The 14,213-nt window shown below is 63.5% G+C and overlaps 2 protein-coding genes across 4 annotated transcripts in view; one reads left to right on the forward strand and one right to left on the reverse strand.

Moving 5' to 3' along the window:
• On the forward strand, positions 1 to 916 carry MTERF4 (mitochondrial transcription termination factor 4; the record flags this gene model as incomplete). Its single annotated transcript, XM_085311201.1, has 3 exons — positions 1 to 40; positions 160 to 344; positions 446 to 916. Coding segments are annotated over 3 exons (588 nt in total), but the record flags the coding sequence as incomplete, so codon positions are not given.
• A 2,152-nt stretch (positions 917 to 3,068) lies between these two features.
• SNED1 (sushi, nidogen and EGF like domains 1) overlaps positions 3,069 to 14,213 on the reverse strand; it is a 37,447-nt gene continuing 26,302 nt past the window's right edge. Inside the window, exons 16-33 of one of the 3 annotated variants that reach the window (XM_085311180.1) lie at positions 14,063 to 14,176; positions 13,807 to 13,980; positions 13,472 to 13,585; positions 12,205 to 12,318; positions 11,434 to 11,547; positions 11,201 to 11,314; positions 9,996 to 10,058; positions 8,256 to 8,439; positions 8,023 to 8,135; positions 7,352 to 7,630; positions 6,681 to 6,825; positions 6,260 to 6,342; positions 5,336 to 5,422; positions 4,863 to 4,979; positions 4,264 to 4,351; positions 3,895 to 3,978; positions 3,639 to 3,676; positions 3,069 to 3,199 (exon numbers count right to left, since the gene is read on the reverse strand). In XM_085311180.1, coding sequence (XP_085167306.1) covers positions 3,640 to 3,676; positions 3,895 to 3,978; positions 4,264 to 4,351; positions 4,863 to 4,979; positions 5,336 to 5,422; positions 6,260 to 6,342; positions 6,681 to 6,825; positions 7,352 to 7,630; positions 8,023 to 8,135; positions 8,256 to 8,439; positions 9,996 to 10,058; positions 11,201 to 11,314; positions 11,434 to 11,547; positions 12,205 to 12,318; positions 13,472 to 13,585; positions 13,807 to 13,980; positions 14,063 to 14,176 — 2,024 coding nt within the window. In that variant the 3' untranslated portion in view covers positions 3,069 to 3,199; position 3,639. Of the gene's footprint in view, positions 3,200 to 3,638; positions 3,677 to 3,894; positions 3,979 to 4,263; positions 4,352 to 4,862; positions 4,980 to 5,335; positions 5,423 to 6,259; positions 6,343 to 6,680; positions 6,826 to 7,351; positions 7,631 to 8,022; positions 8,136 to 8,255; positions 8,440 to 9,995; positions 10,293 to 11,200; positions 11,315 to 11,433; positions 11,548 to 12,204; positions 12,319 to 13,471; positions 13,586 to 13,806; positions 13,981 to 14,062; positions 14,177 to 14,213 lie in introns of all 3 variants that reach the window. The other 2 variants (XM_085311178.1, XM_085311179.1) reach the window with 2 other exon arrangements.

Here is a 14,213-nt window from a genome sequence, read left to right on the forward strand (position 1 = left end):
GCCCGCGCCGGCCTCCTGCGGCGCCTGGGGCTCGGCCGAGGTAGGGCCCGGGGCGGCGGGAGCCTCCGCGGCGGTGGAGGGAAGGGAAAGGCGGCGGCGGCGGCGGGGGGGGTGCCCGGCCGCGGCGCCCACGGCCTGCCGCGCTCTGCCCCCTGCCAGGTGAGCTGCCGGCCGTGCTGGGCGGCTGCCCGAGCCTCTTCAGCCTGCCCCGGCGGCAGCTGGAGGCGGTGGTGCGGCTGCTGAGGGAGAGCTGCCTCTTCACGGCGGAGCAGCTGGCGGAGGTGCTGCGCAGCTGCCCCGGCGTGCTGCTGCAGGACCCGCGCCGCCTCCACCACCACTTCCAGGTGAGCCGCCGGCCCGGCCCGGCTCGGCTCGGCTCGGTTTGGCACGGCCCAGCCGTGCGCGCGGGCATCTCGTGGGGGCCAGCACTGCCTCTCGCCCGCAGTACGCCTACTTCAGGATGGGAGTGCAGCAGAAGGCGATGGTGAAGGCCCGGCTCTTCCGCACGCCCTTCGCTGAGCTCAGGAACCGGCACGGCTTCTTGGAGCGCCTGGGCCTCTACCAGCCCCCCCGCAAAGGCCAGAGCCCCGTCAGCACCCCCCAACTGAAGGCGATCCTTCACCTCCCGGAAGGAGACTTCCTGGCCAGCCTGGCCCGCTCCACCCCAGAGGAGTACGAGGTCTTCAAGAAGCTGTTGGCTCGCGAGGAGGAGGAAGAGATGGAAGAGGAGGAGGAGGAGGAAGATGACAGGGATGCGCTGTACGTGGAGGGAGATGAGGACTCGGACAGCGAAGGTGCAAAGAGGTGATGCTCCAGGGGTCCCAGAGGTCTCCCACAGCGCAGGGCAGAGCTGCGGCGCTCCCCGGCTGCGCTGGGCCACCGCCGACCGCGAGCGAGAGCCGCGGCGGGGTGGGGGGGGAGGAGGATGGGGCAGGGGCCCGGCCGCGTCCCGCCGACCGCGGGGCTGCAATAAATCGCGTGCCCTGCACGGCTGGTGCCTCCTCTGCTCTGCTCACCGCAATGCCGGGGGCAGTGGTGGGATCCTGCTGGGGTTGGGGGGGGGAGCTGCAGGGACACGGGGACTCGGAGGAGCTGGGGCCGGAGCTGGCAGAGGAAAGCACCCGGCTAGCGGCAGCCTCCGGCCGTCGAGGGGCCGGGAACACGCGTTGCTGCTCGAATGAGCCGCTTTCCTCCCCCCCCCCCCAACCAGCTGCTTTAAAAAACACCCAGTTTCCATAAAGTATTTTTTTATTATTATTCAAAACGAAACCAAGCAACTAATTTATTTTAAAGAGCCAGGTTAAAACCTGTTGGCTGAGTTACACGCCGCGCTGGATTTGGCGTTGCGGGGGCCATGGGGTTGCACTGGGCCTGGAAGCGGCGGTGCCGAGCTGGTGACGCTGCGGGCCGGGACGGCGCTGGGCGGCCGCTCTCCCCGCTGGCTGCGCAGGAAGGCTGGCGGTGGCCGCACCAGGGTCCCCCCCCCCATCCCCTTGCCCGAGGGGCTGCCCTGAAACGGGAGTCTGCCACACACGGGCCCTCCAAGCGGAGCCCCAAAAGCAGGATCCGGCCCAAACGTTTCTCCCTCCTGGCTGATAACAGGTTTTTCTGTATATTCCTTCCCCCGCCCTGCTCCTTGCACTGCTCTTTCAGGCACGCGTTGCCCCTTCCTCGTGCTGCCACCTCCTCCTCCTCCTCCTCCTCCTCCTCCTCCTGCACAGCCGGGCTGCTGCCGGGAGCTGCTCCTCCCGGCCCGGCCCGCGCCGCTCTCCGCAGCTGCCGGGAGGGCAAGGATGCCTGCCGGGAGCGGTACAAGCTCCTGGGCCTGTTCCACTCCAGCAGCATCCTCCGGGCGACAGGACCGTATTTGTAAGAGTTCCCTGCGGTGCCAGCTGGAGGGGAGGCCGGCCGAGCGCCACGCTGGGCCGGGCAGCCCCTCCGGGGGTAACTTCCCGCCGGATGCGGCCCTCGGCCCTGCTCAGGAAATAACACTCTATACCATAACTACGATATATCTCTGGTATGTATTAATTTAGCATATACACCGTGTATGTTAATACACAAATCTATGGTTTAACTAGTGTTGTCATACAAACTCGCAAAAACTAGGAACCTTTCTAAGCTAAACTTTTTTTTTTCTTTTTTTTTTTTTTTCCCTCCCTTGCCTGCTCTGCTGGATGCAGTGGGGCGGCTGCCGTGCCGGTCCTCTCCTCCCCTACCAGCGCAGCGGTGGCTTCTTGGCCCCCCTCCTTGGGGACAGCGGGAAGGCAAAGGCTGCAGGCAGCTCGCTGTGGGGTGCGAGGTGGGGGGGCTCTCGCCTTTGCTGAGCGGAGGCTGCTCCCCGCGCTGGCTTGGAGCGGGTCGTTACAGTTCGTATCGGCATGAGAGCGGGGACTACCTTTGACTACCTTCGCTCTGTAGCTATCATCTTTTTAATCGTTCCCGGGTTGCTTTTTGAGCTGGAAATTCAGTTAAAAGCAAGGATCCTTGACGAAGCAAAGGAAAAAATATATATATATATATGAAGGCAGGGGAAGCTGTCCTAAGTGCCCCCTGCAACCCACCCACTAGGGTATAGGAGAAAGGCCGGTGCCTCCGCTGCTGCCTCTGGCCTCGCTGGTCTGCCTGTTGCTTACAATTTCTAGCTCGCCTACGTAGGGAAGGTCTCCTCCAACCGGCTTTCTGTGGGCCAAGTTTCAGGTCATGGCTAAGGCTTCTTGGTCTGCGTTAAACTGTTTTATTTGGGGGTTATAGGTATCTTATAACCTTGGGTTACGAAACAGGTTGGTGCAGATGCTGTCGGCGGGGAGCTGGGCAGAGCCCCGTAAGTGCCGGAGCGGAGCCCGGCGCTCGCCCAGGGCGGCCGCCGGGGCCCAGCGGGGCCTGGCCGCCTCGCGGGGCGGCCAGCCGGCCGCCGTGGTACACTGGCGCTCAGCTCCTCGGGGTGTGTGTGTGGGGGGGACAAGGCAAGCCAGAGCGAAGGCGCTGCTGCTCCAGGCGGAGGGAAGGAAGCGGCTGCTCGGCGCGCCGGTCTGGCTGCGTGTCCCTGACAGGCTGGAGGAGAGGGAGGTCTGACGCCAGGTAGGAAGGTTCCCCCCCCCCCGCCCCTGCTGCGGTCAACCCAGTGAGCAGAGCTGATCTTCCTGGTGTTTCAAAAGCCTGTAGATGTGGAAAGACGAAGCTCCTACTGCTTTGAGCCCTGCGGAGGAGCGGAAAGAGAAGGAGCTGGTGGCAGCCCGTGCACAGCGGGTCCCCCCAAAGCCTGGCCGCAGCCTCTTCCCTCCCCGTGTGCCCATCTCAGGCTGGGACGAGGAGTCCTGCTGTCCCCAAGGCTTCAGCCTTGCGTGGGAGAGCCAGAGCCCCGGGCCCTTTCTGTGCACGAATATCCTGGCCGCAGGGCTGCAGCGCTGCGGGCAGGGCCCCATCCGCTGCTCTCACCGCCAGCCAGACCCGGGATCCCTCACCCGCGTGCCGAGCCTGAGCAGCGCAGCGGCCGGCCAGCCCGGGGGCACGGGCCAGCGCTGCGCTGCGGCCTCCCCCCTCCTCCCCCAGCTCCCTCTGGGGGGCCCTGGCCTTGGCCACCCTGGGCAGGAGCTGCCCCTAGCCGTGTCTGCGGAGGGCCCGGAGCGGGGACTTACTCTATGGCTTCTTCAGTGTGTGACTGTGGCTTTGTTTCCTGAAAGAGAAGGAAGGAAGGAGAGAACCGTCAGCGCCGCGGCCTTGGCTCGCGCCGAGCTGCTGCGCTGCCCTCCGAGCCACAGCCAGGCGCTCGGCCAAGGCCGTGCCACGGTAGGCGAGCGGCGCCCCGCTCGCCCCGCACCGCCCGAGCACCCCGCAGCGTGCAGGATGGCGAGAGGAAGGCCGGCGTGCTCGGAGCGCTCTTGCTGGCTGTACCTGCTGGTTGTCTTCTTGGAACCGGTGCTCTCACAGCTCTCCTTGTAGCAGATATCCTGGTGTACCTTGTAGACTCTCTTGTACCTGCGCACACAGCAGAGGAGCGCGTTGTAGGGAATCCCGGGGAGCCCTCTGCCTGGTTCCTGCCGACCTCGCTGCCACGCAGGCGGGCAGTACCGTTACACGACTGCCATTTCCCTCGTTACTGCCCTGAAATGCGGCTGGCGGGGGAGCCCCAGGTGCTCAAGGGCTCTGCAGCAGCCCCACGCTCGCTCTCCCTTCCCCGGAGCAGAGCTGCAGGGAGCTACCCTCAGCCCTGGGCTCCGGGCGCAAGGGGAAGAGGGAGCACAACCCGCAGGCAGTACTCACAGGTAGTGGCAGATGCCTCCTTCCCATACGGGGAATGACTTGGTTTCCGAGTACAGCCGCGTGCACGAGTGTGGCACCTTCTTGCAGGCTGCTTGGAGAACAGGAGAGGGGAGCTAGCAGCAAGCCCGTCTCTGGTCCTGCCTGCCTGTGCCCTGGGGCCGGCGAGGCTCCCCGCTCCGGCTCCCCCACCGCCGTCCTGGAGGGCTGGGCTCGGCCTCGCTCGGAGCCGGCCCACCAGGAGAAGCGGAGCCCCGGCCTTACGCGGCGCTGGGCTAACTCAGGAGCGCAACTCGCCCGTGCCAGCCCTGGCTGCCTGGTGCGGGGTGGGGGGGAGGCTCGGCCAGAGGAGGGGAGAAGATCTGCACTCCCGCATCTGCTCTTTCCGGATTTGGGCTCGCAGAGCCCAGCCCCTCGCCCTGCCGCTGGCACCGCACGGCCTTCTCCAGCCGACCCCGGGCACCGCGAGCGTCAGCTCGGCCAGGCTCCGGCAGTGGCCGTGCGCGGTGACCGGTGCCATGGGGGACCCTACTGCTGGGACAGCTGCCAGGTCCCAGCCTGCAGAAGGGAGCTCCGACCTCTGGCAGCGGCGCAGCACTCACCGAGCTCGCAGTGCCTGCCCTTGAAGCTGGGCCTGCAGTCACAGTGGTAGGATTCGGCACCCCTCACGCAAGTGCCTCCGTTCCTGCAGGGCTTCGCGGAGCAGTTCTGCCCGTCGCCTGCAAAAAAACGCACGTGCCGCCGTCAGCCTCTGGCCAAGGGCCGAGCCCCGGCTGCGCCTCGGCGAGCTGCGGCGCTCCCGGAGAGCACGGCGAGCGGGCGTCGGGGAGGAGCTGGCAGAGGCCCGTGCAGTGCCCCTCAGGGCCCACGTGCCTCCAGGGAGAGCGGCAGCAAGGCGGGGGGGAGGCTGCTAGTGAGGGCCATGCCTGGCATTCCCAGTCTGGGAGGGCCTGGCTGCAGCGCCAGCTCCCTGGGGCCAGCAGCAGGGCTCCAGTTCTTGTAGCGGGGGGCAGTGGTAGGGCTGGGGATGAGGCCTGAGCTGGGTCCCTGCTGCCCGTGCCCACCCCACACTTACTCTTGCTCTTTGCCTCGAGCAGCTGCAGCGCTTGGCTGCCCTGGTTGGACTCCTCGATGTTCTCCAGCTTCACTGGAGCCTCGGGCTCTAGGCAATAAAAGGGTTAAACGTTACTTCTAACCTGGGCCAGAACTAAAGCCTGTCAAGCCCTGCCACCAGGCAGCCCCTCGGCAGCGGCAGGCACCCGGGGGACCTGGGCAGCAGGGGCTCCTCAGGCCTGAGGTAGCAAGTTAGCCCTTTCCAGCCATTTTGTTTAGCTCAGCTGACGGCCCCGGCCGCTCAGAGGCACGCAAATGCCCCAGCTAGCTGCCTGCGAGCCCTGCCAAGCCCTCCGAGCTCGTCTGGGCCAAAAGTGTCACCAGTTTTAGGTGGCGACTCGGACAGCTGCTTCACCCTGGCTGCCTTCAAGGGCGCTGCCATTTTGTGTCCCCCCCCCCGCCCTTGCTCACCTTCTCCCTTGGACACACCAGCCCTCAGCCCTTCCTGGAAGGCCATGGGCTTCTGACCCCTAGGGTGGCTGGGGTTGAGCAGAGATGAGCCTTGGGCTCCTTGGCCACCCTACAGCCCAAGGAGGCCCCACAGGGGTTCTTGGGCCTGGCTTGACTTCCTGGGCTGGCGTCCATATCCCATGGTTGCTGGCACAGCAAAACACAAGCTGGTCTTGGGCTTCCCTACCCACTGGCTTTAGCTGCGTGTCTCCTTCCATCACCGATGGCCCAGTTCTGGCCATGTGCTCCCTGACTTGCTGTAGGTCACCCCTCTCACTGGCGAGGTGAGCAGCACAGATGCTTTGTCTGCCGAGGCAGAAGCACTGGGGCCCCGTCCTCCTCTACCACCCCCAGTCGCCCTCCCCGTTATCCTGGCAAGGAGAGAAGAGCTGGCACTGAGTGACAGATGGGGCTAGAAAGAGAGCAGAGCGCTTACGTGTCTTCACAGTGATGGATTTGCTCAGTGAAGTGCCAAACCTGGCGCTGATCCTCCCTCTGCCATCCACCAGCTCGGTGAACCTGCAACAGGACAGGGGCGATGGTGTGGGGCGCTGCAGGGGCCCCCAGCCACCCCATGGGCCTGCATGGAGGCATCTGGATAAAGCACTCGCGGGTGGGTGCAGGCATGGTGCGACGCTGGCATCAGTGTGCTTGGGGGGGGGGCTCTGCTTCGTCACCATGAAGGAGGAGGAAGGACACATCATTTCTGGTGGTACTTTGGGAGTGGGAGAGCGCACGTGTCCCCTGCTGGCTTCTCACCGCGTGTTCTGCTCATCGTGCAGCCCCCCCCATGTTTGCTCCAAGTGTTCACGGAAGGGCTGGGGGGGGGGGAGTGCTGCTGCCAGGCCAGCACCTACCTGGGGGCTGGCGAGGGCTCCTCAGCCGTGTCGTGGTCTGCCAGTAAGCGGAGCTCAGGCAGGAAGGCTGGGGGCAACCTGTTGCGCAGGACCCGAGGATGTCCGCCTTGGCTCCATCGTCTTTCTGCAGTCCCATCCCTCTGCACTGCAGAGCACACAGGGTTAGGGCTTAGCTGGAGGCGGGCAGCGAGGCGGCACGGTACGCAGAGCGAGCGTCAGGCTGGGCCTCGTGTCCCCAGTGCGCCATTTAGGGCTCTCTGGGGACGGGTGTGCTCAGGAGGCATCACGGCCATCTGAAACGCGCACCACCACCACCACAACCACCACCATCACCACCACCCCCGCCCGCCTGCACTGTCACCTAGGTTGCAAGCGCCAGTCCTCCCCCCACCGCGGAGCATCACCGAGCTGTAACTCTGCTTCTGTGAGTTGGTAACGGAGGCAGCAGCAGGCACTCGCTGCCTCCCTTTGCAGGGGACCTACGTCCCACTCCGACAGCCTGCTGCAGGCACCCGCTTGTGCTGCAGCAAGTCCTCGGGCCCCGTTTCTCCTGCTCTCGGTTGACCAGTTTTGCCTTTCCCTGTTAACCCAGCTCCCTTCTCACCACTGCTACCACCCGGCTCCACCCCAGCCCCAACGCGGGGCTCCCCAGCAGTGCACCAGGCACTCACAGGTAGTGACGTAGAGGTGGATGGGTTCGCTGTGCACCTGGCCTTGCTCCGTGTTCTGCACAGCCGTCACGGACAGGCGGTACCTCTGCGCAGGGAGCAGGTCCCGCACGGTGTAGGACACCAGCTTCCCGTTGGGCACGTAGCGGCTCTTGACACTCTGGGCAGTGGTGACATTGATGATGTACCCCTCCACGGCGCCGGCAGGCGGCTGCTCCCACGTCATGTAGACGGAAGTGGCGCTGACGCGGGAGGCAGTGAGGTTTCTTGGGGGGAGAGGTCCTGGAGCATGAAGCAAGCGGAGAGAAAGGGGTCCTTGAATAGCGACCAACTTACACACCACCTCAATCCCCACGCAAGCTTGACAAGGCCCTACCTTGCCCGGCTGTGCCTTAGCCCAGCACTTCTTCATCTGCAAAGCCCCTTACCAGGCCTCAACCCCAATCCAGCTGGCAACAGAGTGGCCAGGAAGCCACTCAGCACCGGCTCTGAGCAAGGATGGGGGGCAGTGCAGAAGCCTTGCTCTACGCTAGCGGCTGGCTTTGGCGCTCGCACTCAAGCTGCCATAAATCAGGGTGCTCAAGATAGACTCCTGGTGTTCAGCCCCTTCGCAGGGGCAAGGGAGCACCCATCGTGCCCACCTCAAGCCTAAGGGCCCACGTGGCTCCACTCACTTGTCCACACATGGAAGGGGGCTGAGGCCAGGCTCTCTGAGGGGTGATCTTCAGTCCCCAGGCCGCTCAGCGTCGTGACATGGACAATGTACCTCTCTCCTGGCTGCAGGTCCCTGGAGAAGAGGAGGGAGATGGGACAAGATGAGGTTCTTAGCCTGTCACCACCCATTCCCCCAGCGTGCGCCTGTGAGCACACGCTCGCCCCTGCCCTCTGGGCTGCCCGCGGCACTCACAGGAAGGTGTACTTGGCCACGCTGCTGTTCAGCTCCACGGTGCGGTCTTCCAGGTCACCAGGCTGGCGGATGGAGACACGCACCCTACTAACAGTGGAGTGCTTGAGCCGGTGGAGAGCCCATTGCACCGTGATGGTGCTGGCCGTCACGTTCATGATCTCAAAGCCTTCCACCGGACGCGGTCCTGGCCGGAGCAAGCAGGGAGCAGAAGCCAAGAGCGTTGTGGTCAGCAGGTGCTAAGCGTGGGCTGCCACGTCCCTTTCCCCATCCCCTGTCTCTCACAGCCACCAGCGGCCTAGCCTGCCTTTTCAGATCAGCTTTCCACGCGCGGAGCTGCGAGCCTGGTCATGCCCCAGGCACTCGGATGGAGGGGAGCAGCTCAGTGCTGCTCAACCTGAGCTGCTGAACTTGCTACCAGCCACTGGGCCTTTCCCCACCGCTGCCCGCACAACCAAGAGGGGAACCAGGAGCACTCCCAGCCCGGTCCCTCGTCCCTCCGCCGTGGCTGTCGGTCCCCTTTCGCTCAGGCAGCCTGTCTGGGTGGAAGAGGGACGAAGGCAGGCTGCAAGAGCTTTTGCCTGCCCGCCCGCCTCTTGCCATCCTCAGCGCTCCCGGTCTAGGAGCCGGGAGCGTGCCCTTCCCAGCTCCGCGTGCCAGCCACGCGGAGGCCAGGACCGAACGGAGCACGGCGCGCCTGCGAGAGATCTTGCGGCCGCGAGCCCACACCCCAGCGGCGGCCCAGCACCCTGGCCTGGTTTTTTGTTTCGCCGCTCCTGAGCGGGCAGGTGGCTTTGCCCGTTCTCAGCCCACGAGGGAGGGCGCAGGGCCTGCATGCCCCCCGCTGCCCTCACCCTCTTGTCAGAAGATGTTTTGTCCAGGTCTGACCCCGTCAGCCTGCCCTTGATTTCTGCTCTAGCCGCTCGCAGACAGACCTGGAACTACGTATGTGCTACGATGTGCACAGCAGTATCTGTCTGTCCTAAAAGGGGGGCTGGACGGGACTGGGACAGCCGGGCCCTGGCCCTGCCCCGGGGCAGCATCGCGACCACCCTGCCGGTCTGGCTGTGCCCCGAGGAGCGGAGGACTCGGCCGGTTTGCGTGAGTCCTCAGCCCTTTCAGGGTGTTTTGCCATGCCGAGCCCCGCTGGACGTCAGGGTGATTCACCCAAGGTGACTTTTGTCAGCAGGGGTTTTCCTGCCCCGGTGCCTCGCGCGTGCGGAGACCTCTCCAGCGCGACTGAGCAGCGCTGGAGAGCCGCAAAATCCTGCTGCCGCCCCGGACCCAGAGACGAGCAGCAAGTGCCGCTGCGGGTGCCGCCTGACCCCGGCGCTCCCTGCCTCCGAGATGCCGCTTTTCCCGACCGAAGCGAAGGGAAAAGCCTCCGTGCCTGCTCAAGGCCCTCGGCTGGACTCGAGGGCTGCGCCACCGGAGGGACGCTGTGTCCAGTGAGAGGGGCCCGGCTCCAGGCTGGAGCAGACCTCCTGGGCACAGGAGGATGGAGGCGGCAGAAAAATCCCCAAGTGCAGAGCGGGGTCTCCGGGGAGCACCCCCGCACGCGCTCCCGTCCAGCCGGGGTTCGGCACAGGCCCGGGGAAGGCTGCGCCGGGAGCCAGCGGGCCCAGAGGCGGCGAGGAAGCCCGCGCGAGCCGGCAGCTCCGCGGCGGGCGTCCCAGCGTGAGCCTACGTGTCTGCGAGGGGAGTGCATACTCACAACCGAATTCCCCTGAAGACGCTACTCACTAGTGCGCGTGGTGAGCATGACAGGCCTGCTGATATCATTCTTGTTGTTCACGTTGCGTTTGACTGAAAAGACAGAAATATTGTAGGCTCTGCCGGAGGCTAGTGCCCGCAATTGGTGGGCAGAACGACTTCGGTCCACAAAATCTGTCCTGCGGTAAGAGCCGTCGAAGGATACGTACGTCACGGCGTAGCCGTCAATCAGTTGCCTGGCGACTGCGTCCTCAGGCGGGTGCCAAGAAATCAACACACCAGTGTCCTCCACCCTTTCCACCTTTAATGAGGTTGGTGGCAGCAATTCTTCAGGGTGTGGGCAAAAGCAAAGGGGAGAGGTAATGCCATAAATCTTTAGAGAACAGACCCCGGCAACGAAATGCAGAGCAGCAGGAATGAAGGCCAGGGCCCCTTCTCTCTCTCGTTGCACCTTACAGAAGGCCCTGCCGGGTGCCAGCTGCAATCGGGCTGTCGTGCTGGGTGCTGGGCATGTGCCGAAAGTGCTGGGGCTGCTCCGGGAGAGCCTGCCGCCCACGCGGGCTTGGGGACACTCCAGGCTCCAGGGAAAACCAAGGTGAGCTGGGACGACCAGCGAGCGGCAGAGCTGAGAACCGAGCATTTGGCGCGCGCGCGCTATCCGCTATCTTCCCAGCCTGGTCTACACGGGGACACATCAGACAACGTTCCTCCGGATTAACTCCCCGCAGGGATCAGTTAAACCAAATTAGAGACCCCCAGGGATGCTTTTATTCCCAGCTGGAGGCTTTAATCGGACTTCTTTGCCCCCATTCCTGAGGGATCGCCTTCACCCTGCAAGCGTGCGCACTGCCGGTTCCTCGCGCAGACAGAATCACTGGCTGACCCACGCTGCACTTGCGCTGCCAGGAGCCCAGAGGGATTTGTCCCAGGTGTTCCTACACCTAAAGCCCTCGTGCTCACCCCAGCACCTCCAGGACTTGCCCAGCACCTAGCACGATCGGGCCCTGCTGACACCTGCCCTCAGAATCGATGGGGCCTGAGCGAACTCCAAGCTCTGCCCACGTTGAGGAGAGCTGCCGGTCCCCGATGGCCGAGCTTTCGGGTCTCTGAGAACGGGTGGCCCTGCTCCAGCGTGAGCCCCTTGGCAGTGGGAGACACGGCCACCGCTGGGCAGGGCAGGCACGCTGGCGTCGAGCCCCTCACCATGTCCTGGTGCCGCTGCTCAGGGCCTTTACCTTTTTCGCAGTTCTTGCCTGTGTAGCTCACTTTGCAGGTGCAGCTATGGCTCCCGTTGCTGGCCAGACAGTAGCCTCTGCCCCCACACGGGCTGGAGAAGCAAGGGTCGCTGGCTGCGGGAGGAGAAGACCCAGAGGCGTTAACGTCATCGGAGGTCTGAGCAGCTGCCAGCCAGCCCGCACGGGGCACAGGGAGCTGCTGACTACCTCTGCCCCATTCCAGCCTGCCTCACCTGTCTCGCAGTGATAGCCGAAGAAACCCTCTGGGCAAACACACAGGTAGGAACCTCCAAAGCTCTCACAGTCCCCTCCGTTTTGGCAAGGGCCCGACTCGCAGGCATCCACTTCTAGAGGCAAGAGGATGCAACGCAGTGAAGCACCTGCAGAAGGCCCTCCACCCCCAGCTCTGACACGCAGGAGCCACCTCCGAAGCATAAGCCATAGCAGTGACTTCCTGAGAGGGCACAGGGACACCTGGGCAACCAACCCAAGGTTAAACGCAGCCCGCCAAGACAGCCTATTGGCCCCTCGCACCCGCCCACAGCAAGACCTGAAGCAAAAGCCCGTAACGATGGCTACAGCACCCACTGAGTCCCTGGCTCGATGCTGCGGTGGCCGTATCGCCCAGCAGGTGCCATGAGTGCAAGGAAAGTCTCAAAAGCAGACCTACAGCCAACAGACTGAGATGTTCACTGGAACCGTTCCCTCTCCACTGGAGAACCCTCCAGGGCAGGCTGAACTGGTTTTGGCTGTGCTCCCAGCGGACAGAAGCCAAAGACTAGTAGCCACAAGCAGCCAGCATTTGGGGAGACAGGAGCCCCTTCAGGTGCCCCTGGCATCATCTGTTAGGGCTGGTTGAGACTGAACGTCAGCCGTGGGGTTCCCAGGACCGGCTACCAGGGGTCCGCCTTGCTGCAGGCCTTGGCTGTATCCCCTCACTGGGGTTTGCTCACATTACAGCCTCTAGCACTCCCAGGAAGGGCTCTGCTCTGTGAAGTCCCTACCTGTTTCGCACTGGGTCCCCACGAAGCCCTCAGGACAGTCGCACATGAAGGACCCCGGGAGGTCCTTGCAGGTCCCGCCGTTCTTGCAGGGGTCCGACTGGCATTCATTGATTTCTGTTGAGAGGTAGCAGGGAACACACCGGTTCAGAGCAAAAACAGGGCCAGTGCCGGCCAGCGGCCACGGAGGAGAGTTTGCAGAGACAGTGTTTCTGCTGTGGGACACAGATGCTTCCTCAACGACTCGTTACTTGAGCCTGTGTCCAGGAACAGCCCTGCTCCTGGGACTGCCAGGGATTCCCAGTGCCATGCAGCCCACCCCTGTGTGGGCTACTGCTGGATAACGACGCAGGAGGTGGGAATGGGCCAGCAGGGACACACGGGGAGGTCAGGGTGCTGAGAGGCATCACAGGGTGCCCGTAGAAACCCTGTTAGAGATGCCTGCAACAGTGTCTTGCCAGTCACTGTGCTCCATGTCCCCCTTCAGCCAGCACCCACTGAAGAGCACACGGCCGAGCACGCACGTGACCACAAATGCACACTGTGCAAGTGGCAGGAACCGCCGTGGTGGTTCTGCCCCACAGGGATGTACCATTTCAAGCTGTTTTTTCAGCATCTCCCCACTTGGCCAATAACTTTGTAGCCATGTGGGACACTTCTCACTCAGAGTCTGAAATCTGGGGCTTCTTCAAGCAGTCTCAACTCACTTAATGAAGAGTATCACATCAGAAATGTTCTCCAGGAAACTCTGCTGTGAGGAGCTGGGATCTGGGGGTGAGGGAGGCGTTTTAAAGCTGTTCAAAGGATCTGGACCCAATTCCCCTGCGATCATAGGCTTTGAGCAGTTCAGCCCTGTCCTCTGCAGCCTTGTCAGCAATGGAGATGCCCATGCAGTGTCCACTAATGTGGGTGGGCAAGACTCAAGTAGTGCATGTGCCCTTCACAGCCTCAGCTACTTCTCTCCCTGACCTGGAGCAGCGTCTCCCTGCTAACACACCTTGGAGCTAGCTGCAGGATCCCTTCACACAGGGAACGCTTTGGTTCCAGGAGAGGAGGCCACACCACAGGCTAATCAGACACCGGTAGGAGATTCAAGCTGGCACACACAACCTAGGCAGTCCAGCTCCCGAACGTGTAATTCACACCCTGCCACCATTCCCTACAGGGCGGTGGTTGAGGAAGGATTTGTTATGGTCACCCACGGGAGCTGGGACTCTTCCCCCCCCCCCATTCATCGTGGCCCCAGAGAGTATTCTTCACGTTCTCTTACCCAACTCACAGTGGTGGCCTGTGTATCCTGGCTCACACACACACAGGAACTCGGCAATGCGGTCCTTGCACAGGCCACCGTTCAGACAGGGCTGGGACCTGCACTCATCAATCTCTGCAGGGTTTGGGGCAGAAGAGAGCCAGTTAGAGGGAGGAGAGTACCCGAGAGGCTGTGGGGTGCTCCGAAAGCTGTGCCCACAGATGCAGGGAGGGGAGGAGCAGAGTAGTGGTGTACCCCGGTCCCCAGGCCCATGCAGCAAGCATGGCCATGGAATCGGGCAACAGCCTGCTAGGACGGGTGCCCCAAGTGCTCGGCTACTTCCCAATGCTCCTTACCATCACACTCCGGTGGGTCGCTCCAAACACCCTGCAAACGGCAGACGCGGGGGTTGTTGTGCTGGCTGAGGGTGTAGCCCAGTTCACACTGGTATTCGGCCAGTGAGCCCACCTTGGTGGAGTTGAAGGAGGCCTGGGCGTGCTTCACCTCGTTGGGGACACCGCAATCGATCTCTGCAGAGACACAGGGGTATGAGCGAACGTGGCAGAAGCACCCAGAGCTCCTAGCTCGCGGTGGCAGGAGCAGGGCTCTTACCAGACTGGCAGTGCTTCCCCGTGTAGCCCACGGGGCACGCGCAAGCATAGTCCCCACCAAGGTCCTTGCAGGTAGCACCATTTTCACAGGGGCTCAGGAAGCACAGAGAAGGCACTGGTGGAAGAGTAGAGAAAATTGCTATGGGTGCAGA

This window comes from Rhea americana, unplaced genomic scaffold, assembly GCF_003343005.1.
Source record: "Rhea americana isolate MKP2758 unplaced genomic scaffold, rheAme1 scaffold_334, whole genome shotgun sequence".
Taxonomy (NCBI): domain Eukaryota; kingdom Metazoa; phylum Chordata; class Aves; order Rheiformes; family Rheidae; genus Rhea; species Rhea americana.